Source organism: Bos indicus, chromosome 24 (genome assembly GCF_029378745.1).
Source record: "Bos indicus isolate NIAB-ARS_2022 breed Sahiwal x Tharparkar chromosome 24, NIAB-ARS_B.indTharparkar_mat_pri_1.0, whole genome shotgun sequence".
NCBI classification, from domain to species: Eukaryota; Metazoa; Chordata; class Mammalia; order Artiodactyla; family Bovidae; genus Bos; species Bos indicus.
In genome coordinates this window covers 8,971,757-8,979,818 of record NC_091783.1, presented here as the reverse complement: position 1 = coordinate 8,979,818, position 8,062 = coordinate 8,971,757, and the positions used below count along the sequence as shown (strand labels likewise).

At 35.5% G+C, this 8,062-nt stretch overlaps 1 protein-coding gene across 1 annotated transcript; it reads left to right on the top strand.

The window, feature by feature from the left end:
- Positions 1-6,436: 6,436 nt before the first annotated feature.
- On the top strand, positions 6,437-7,573 carry LOC109577966 (HIG1 domain family member 1A, mitochondrial). The gene has a single exon (XM_019986964.2). The coding sequence runs from the start codon at positions 6,490-6,492 to the stop codon at positions 6,769-6,771; it is 282 nt and encodes a 93-aa protein (XP_019842523.1). The 5' UTR covers positions 6,437-6,489; the 3' UTR covers positions 6,772-7,573.
- The last annotated feature ends 489 nt before the right edge of the window (positions 7,574-8,062 follow it).

The following is an 8,062-nucleotide window of genomic DNA, read 5'->3' as shown; positions in this document are numbered from 1 at the left end:
TTTTGGCAACCTGACTTGACTAATACATTGATCCAAAATGAGATATCACTTGCATCCCCTCCACCACCATATATAGAATTCATTTTTGCCTAACTCTAGAGCACTATATCTATTTTTATAGCTATCTTGTCACAGATATTAGGATAAAATTTTTGGATGAGAAGAAATACACTTAGTTTTATAAACCCCATGTATTCTACATCCTGCACATTCACTAGAACAATTAATATACTGAATTATAATTATAAACATTCTATAATTCGAACAAAGCCAGATTTTACTAAGAGAATTACCTGTCTGTATGTATGAATTGACTAAGTAGTCACCTCTCTGAGAATTTAAGGCTGAATTTGCAACCCTAATTTTCTGAAAATACTATAGTATCTTTGCACTGCATTATTGTACAGATATATCTGAAAATCTGTATAGCTATTAAAAACAAACAGCAAACTAAAGTATATGTAGTTGTGTGAAACTGGAGAAGTCACTTTCACCCTGGACCACATCTTACAGACCTAAAAATGAAAGTAGATAGAATATGACTCCCAGTGCTCCCAATTATTACCACCTATGGGTCTGTGGATTTGAGGTGACTAAACAAGTACCAACCAATTCATGTTTTCATTGTAGCAATGTCTTCAAGCTTTGACCTTATCAGTAGAGTCCTGAGGGCATTTTAATTTGCTACTGTGTTGACTGTGGGGAGAAATTATTCGCAACACTGTCTGTGAGATTTAAGGAGAACAAGAAGTAAAAAAAGTATCTTCAAATTACACTCATCATGGTCCTAGTATTTGCTAGTGCTTTGCTTTGGATGCTTTCCTACACTCTTGTATCTTTACAAAAATTCTCTCACATTGGTACAAGGACTTCATTTGGAAAGGAGACAGATAAAGTTCAAAAGTATTGGAATTAAATTTCTCAAGATTTTATATATATAATAATTATACCAATACAGTATACTAACGCATATATATAGAATTTAGAAAGATGGTAACAATAACCCTGTATACGAGACAGCAAAAGAGACACTGATGTATAGAACAGTCTTATGGACTCTGTGGGAGAGGGAGAGAGTGGGAAGATTTGGGAGAATGACATTGAAACATGTATAATATCATGTATGAAACAAGTCGCCAGTCCAGGTTCGATGCACGATACTGGATGCTTGGGGCTGGTGCACTGGGACGACTCAGAGGGATGGTATGGGGAGGGAGGAGGGAGGAGGGTTCAGGAAGGGGAACACATGTATACCTGTGGCGGATTCATTTCAATATTTGGCAAAATCAATACAATATTGTAAAGTTAAAAAATAAAATAAAATTAAAAAATATATATATATAATTATTGTTGTTGTTCAGTCGCTAAGTTGTGTCCAACTCTTTGCGACCTCATGAGCTGCAGCATGCCAGGCTTCGCTTTCCTTCCCTATCGCCCTGAGGTTGCTCAAACTCCTGTCAGTGATCCTGTCTAACCATCTCATCCTCTGTTGTCCCCTTCTCCTCCTGCCCTCAATCTTTCCCAGCATCAGGGTCTTTTCCAATGAGTCAGCTCTTTGCATCAGGTGGCCAAAATATTGGAGATTCAGCTTCAGCATCAGTCCTTCCAGTGAATATTCAGAATTTATTTCCTTTAGGATTGACTGGTTTGATCTCCATGCTGTCCAAGGGACTCTGAAGAGTTATGTCCAGCACCACAATTTGAAAGCATCAGGTCTTTGGCACTCAGCCTTCTTTATGTTCCAACTCTCACATCCATAGTTGACTCCTAGAAAAACCATAGCTTTGACTAGATGGACCTATGTTGGCAAAGTGATGTCTCCACTCGATGTATACAATATACAAAGTACAATTTAAAGTCAATATAATTATTATACATTGTATGTTTATTATACAACATATTATAATGATATGAATATATGTTTAGACATTAGTACATCATATATAACATATCAATATATTTTATATAGTTGTAATAATATATAATTTATGATGTAGCATATATATAGTTAGGGATAGGATCAGCACACTAAAGCTTGTGCTGTTTCCAACATTCTATGCTAACAGCTTTAAAATCACATTTTTTAAACTTTAAAATTATAAAGAAATTAGAGAAAAGATGATTGTTTGAAAGCACAAGTTATTATGAGCCCTCACTTATGTTATAATGAAAAGTGCAAAGAAAAATACAAAATAAAATGTCTCTTGCTAGACTATGCATTAAAATTTCTTATCTTAGGTTTGCTCTTTTCATTTTGGTTTTTTGAAATGTGTGGTATATTTACACAGAAGGAATAAACTGAATGCCACATATCTTTAAACTTGAAACCTGACATATTATATTGAATTTCATTTGCTTCTAAGTTCTGTTCATCAAATTGTGAAATTCAATATTTTTTTTTCTTCCAGGTAATGGAAAATGCTTAAATAAATGACATTTTGGTCCACTATATTATATTTGGTGGTGGATCATAGATAAGAGTGGAAAGAAGCAAAAAGCTAAAGCATTTACTTTTCTAAAAAAAATAAGACTGCTACTATTTTTAATCTCTGTAACCTCCAAGGGTTTGTTTGGTTTTGTTTTGTTTTTGTTTTTTACAAAATTAAAAAAATACATTCTTAAGCTTGTGCTACACACATTAAGTTGGCTATTTTAAGATGATAAGCATTTCATATATTAGACATTTAACATAACTAAAAACCAACGCTTTAGAAAACGGGACTGAGGGGGTTGCTTACCAATTAAAATTTGTTGCAGGAAATTGAATGGCAACAGTTGAGATGTGATTAGCTCACAGCATAAAGCCAAGAGAAGCCTGTCAGTCTCCACCCGCTCCTTCCTGCTACCTCTGTTCCCACTATATTGTAGTCTCTCATTTTTAACTTTTTTGAAACTTCCCACACTCTCCTACTTACCATGCAAGAACAGATCTATTGAACGCTCCCTGTATCTTTCCAACTCCTCAATCCTTTAATTAACTACTTCATTCTGACTAACCCCTCTTCATGGGCCTCCAGCCACCTGGATGATAATAGTAAGCCCCTTTCTGCAGTTGATGCCATGTGCGTCTTTAACCACAAAATTAGAGAACTCTGATGATCACATGGAGTTTTGACAATTCTGACATTTCATAGATGTTAAATTTGTCAATCTAGATTTAATTCCTCTTACTGTCTAAAACTTTGAAAGTACAGTGCTATATATGCCAAAATATATTTTATTCTGAAGACAAACAAGTAATGTCTGTCACCATCACACAGGTGATGAGAAGGTAGCCCAGAAGGGACAGTGCATTCTCACCAGGCTAGTCCTGGCCTCTCTCATCTCTTGCCCACAGTTCTGCAGTTTCCTCATCTCTCTGTCTCCAAGCTCATCATTCTTCAACTCATTCTCAACACTATCGTCACAGAGGTCTTCCTAAAATACCCTCAGTTGAGGCTGATTTTCAGGTCTAGTACTTCATGCTTTATTATTATCTATAAAATACAGCTCTGTCAAAACAAGATGTTAACAAATTGTTTGCTAAACTATTTCTACTAGTCTCCTATAAGAAATCTTCATACTTCTGAACTGGTCTTTTAGCAAACATTGAAAATATTTTTCCAGGCCCTCAAGATTTTCTTGCATAAATAACCATTCTCCTCATCTACACCTACCTTTCCTTCCAACCATCCCCACATTGTGATGAAGGTTGAAAAACTGAAAGTGTTAGTTTCTCAGTCCTGTCTGACTCTGTGAGCCAATGGACAATAGCCCCCTAGGCTCTTCTGTCCATGGAATTCTCTAGGCAAGAATGCTGGAGTCAGTATCCATCCCCTTTTCCAGGAGATCATCCTGACCCGGAGATCAAACCCAGGTCTCCTGCATTGCAAGCAGATCCTTAGCCACTAGGGAAGCCCGTGATGAACATTAGGACCAGGCAGTGTAGTGATGTCTCTCTTGTCAAACCCCCTTTCACTTATCATCCGTCTTGCTTGTTTGGCTTGTACTAATGCTATCTCATAATACAGATTTTTATAGAAATACATTGTTCTCTTTGGGGATATAACTTTGTTGAGGGTAGAGACAACTCCCAATAAATGTATGTCAATTGTTAGAACAATTAAGGGGACTCAAGCAAGTATACAAATAATTTGGAGATCAGATTCAAAATAATCAAACGATCACCTGACTGACATTTATTTAGTTTTGACACTTTATTTATGGAAGATGTTAGATTGCAGGGATTTTTTTAATGGGTAGGAAATATACTGTTGTGTGAAAATTGTATAAGTCTTAATTATGTTGAATTGGTTCATGGTGTTTTTTGGGTCTACTATAGTCTTCTACTTTTCTGTGTATTCATCCTATTAATTTTTGATATTGAATATTGATATTGATATTGAAACTCCAACTAAAAATCTTAATTTATCTACTTAAAAAATAATTGTAATATACTCTGGAACTATGTTTAACTTTGGTCTGTATCTCCCAAGTCATATGCAAATGTGTTATCATAATTTCATAATTTAAAAATTAAGAAAGAGAAAACAAAACTGATTAGGAAATAGTCTGCCCTCTTCTCAAGAGAATAATCATGTAATCTTAATAACATACAGGCAAAATATTTCAAAAAATACACCTTATGCTATATAAAGAAAAACTTAGTACTGTACCTTGTATTTCACTTTAACTTTTAGTATACATACCAAAGTCTCTATCAGTGGTAGGTATCCCCTTGAGATACAAGGAATCTGTAACAACATTCAAATAAAAGAGAAAGGAAATTAGAAATCCTTCTGAGACATGTCTTCAATAAATTATCCATGCAAAACTGTTAAGATACTGGCAGGTGCTCAGAAATAAAATACTGAATCTTGCATCCCAGGAGAATAGACCCATGTCAATAAATTCAGTTGTTTTAGTCTGAGAGTTCACATTACTTAATACGTTTAGAATCGACTCTCATTAAGATAGTGTTCTAGAGTCCAAATTGTCAGGGTCTTGCAACCATTTCAGTGTATAAGCTATCTCCTTTCTTATAAGATTCTATAAATGAGGATAATTATCCATGGTAGCAATGTAGTGTGAAGTGGAGAGGATTTAGCCCTGAAACAATATCTATCCTTTTACGAAATTGGTCTTCAAATGTAATCATTGAGAATTTTGACAAGGTGAGCTCTTGTTTTTCAGACAGAAGTCAAGGGTGAAAGTGGTGGAGGGATGTGGTAGGTGGTTTTCTCCAGCAAGGAAGATTTAAGATTTGGGAGGTTCCCAGTTTTCAATCTGACTTACATCTTCCTACATCCCACTTAGAGTCCCAGTTTTGAGCCACCAAGGCTCCTAATGCCCATAGTAGAGACCTGGCGACGTGTGTGGATCGGAATGGAAGCTGTGCAACAGTTCCAGGTAGGCCCTGAACCTGAGGCTCCAGAACAACTTCCCTGCAATGGTATGAGTTAAAAGAGAACCCAGAATATACTAAATACCATATGCTAGCAACCCTACTATATACAAATGGGATAGATTCAAGAGCAAACAACCATAGATCTGTGATTAGAGCATAGATGAGTCAAAGGAGGGGAACAAAGAGGCCAAATGTAACAATAATATTTACTAAGGCATATACTTAACTCTGGGCTTTCCAGATGGTTCAGTGGTAAAGAATCCGCCTGCAGTGCAGGAAACACAGGTTGTGAAGATCCCCTGGCAGGAAATGACAGCCCACTCCAGTACTCTTGCCTTGCAAATCCCATGGACAGAGGAGCCCGGTGGGCTACAGTCCATGGGGTCAAAAAAGAGTCAGACACAACTCGGTGACTAAACAGCAACTGCAGCAATCAACAATAATACTTAACTGTATTGAAGAACAGTCAGAAAAAGTATAATAACATGAAAAACTATGTAGGAATGAAATAAAACTATACATTTTTCTAAATTAGCTACTAATAATAAGCCTAGCATCTACCTTGAATAGTTAATGCAGACTCAAAATATATTAGTTAATCCTAATAGCTGACTGAACATATTAAGAAAAAATAAAAGAGGATGATTAATACCATAACCTATAATACACAGAGAAAAATGAATGTAAAATAAGTTATATATCCCAAATACTTTAGTTTATAAAGCCTAAAGATGAAAAGTAAGGAAGTTAATTTTTATCTGGATAAATTAGAAGAACAGTTTTGAAAAAACGAAGGACTTCCCCAGCGGTCCAGTGGTTAAGACTCTCTGCCGTCAGTGCAGGGGGCAAAAGTTCAATCTCTGGTTGGGGAATTAAGATCCCATATGCTATATGGAGTGGCCAAAGAGTAAATTAATTAAAAATTTTAAAATAAATTAATTTTAACAAATAAACAAGTGAAACTAAGAATAGAAAAAATCTTTTTAAATTTTCTATTCTTAGTTTCACTTGTTTATTTGTTAAAATTAATTTATTTTAAAATTTTAGAGAATACGGTAGGAACCTGAAACGTCTTGAAGTTGTCTGAAGAATCTTCAATCACTATGTCAAGCGACACAGATATTTCTCTTTCTTCATATGATGAAGATCAGGGATCTAAACTTATCCGAAAAGCTAGAGAGGCACCATTTGTCCCCATTGGAATGGCAGGTTTTGCAGCAATTGTTGCATATGGATTATATAGATTGAAGAGCAGGGGACATACTAAAATGTCTGTTCACCTGATCCACATGCGTGTGGCAGCCCAAGGCTTTGTTGTGGGAGCAATGACTCTTGGTATGGGCTATTCCCTGTATCAAGAATTCTGGGGGAAACCTAAACCTTAGAAGAGGAGATGCTGTCTTGGTCTTCTTGGTGGTGCTTGCTTTAGTTAGACATCTCATATTGAGGTTATATGTTTATGCTGAAAATAAATTGTTTGGGTCAGACAAGAACATGGTAATTTGAAAATTGGCCTCCTTTCTTGCAGGCTTGGTTTGCCTGGTGACCAAATTACTGGTGACTAGTTCACTAGCTAGGTCATTCAGGGGAGTCAGACCAGCACAAAAGAAACATGTCACTTTTAAATACACTTGATAGTGGTACCTGTCCACCTTCTTAAACTCTTCTGTTGAAATTAGTTCTAAAGAAGACAACATGCCAATCCTGAAAATGCTCCCAGTTGCTGCAGAATATCATATGCTTTTGATGTAATGTAGGAATCCTATTTACCCCAGTTAATGTAACTTTCTGACGGCCTTGTGGACTGAGTACTGTTTTAAGGGCTGGTTGGCTCTTGAGGAACCCTTTCAGAACAGTGCATGGAATACAACATTATAAACCTCCCTGCAAGTCTGTGTGTGTTTTTAAACCAAAACTAAAAAGCTGGTAACAGAGCCACTTTGAAGTAGTATTTATTTTAGAATCATAAACATGAGAGTAACTTAACTTGTGGATCCCTTTTAGCTCTTTAGTAATTGCAGAATTATATTTTGCTGCTGTTATATTAGAATAATTTTAAATTATTTTGAAACATGTATTTTAAGTGCTAATGCAAAGGTAAATGAAAAACACTTTTTAAATGTGTGCAGTATGTTTATTTTCTCCAAAAGTATCATCAACTAAATAAAATCCCTACAATGGAAGTCATTGATGAGCAAGCTGGTTTGGTCAGACATTATACAAACTTTGGTATATCACAGAATGCTTTGTTGTACTTGTGAATTCTCGTCTAACCTGAATTTACATTCCATGGTGATAACATGGTAAATGTAGTGTTATTAAAGTAAATGAACACACACACACACACAAATTTAATTAATTTACTCTTTGGCCACTCCATATAGCATACGGGATCTTAATTCCCCAACCAAAATATAAAACAAAAACTATTCAAAAAACTAAATAAATCTGAAATATGATGCTTTGATAAGATTAATAAGAGACTAACTCCATGAAGATTTAACAAGGCAAAAAGATAGTGAGCTTGAAGGGCAAGATCAGTAATGAACTAGGAATCAGAAGAGTACATATAGAAGAAAGTAGGGGGTTAGAGACAAATACTGTGCACTATATATGGTAGTCAGTTTGAAAATTGAGGAAAAATTATATCTTAGCGAAATACGAGTTACCAGAGTC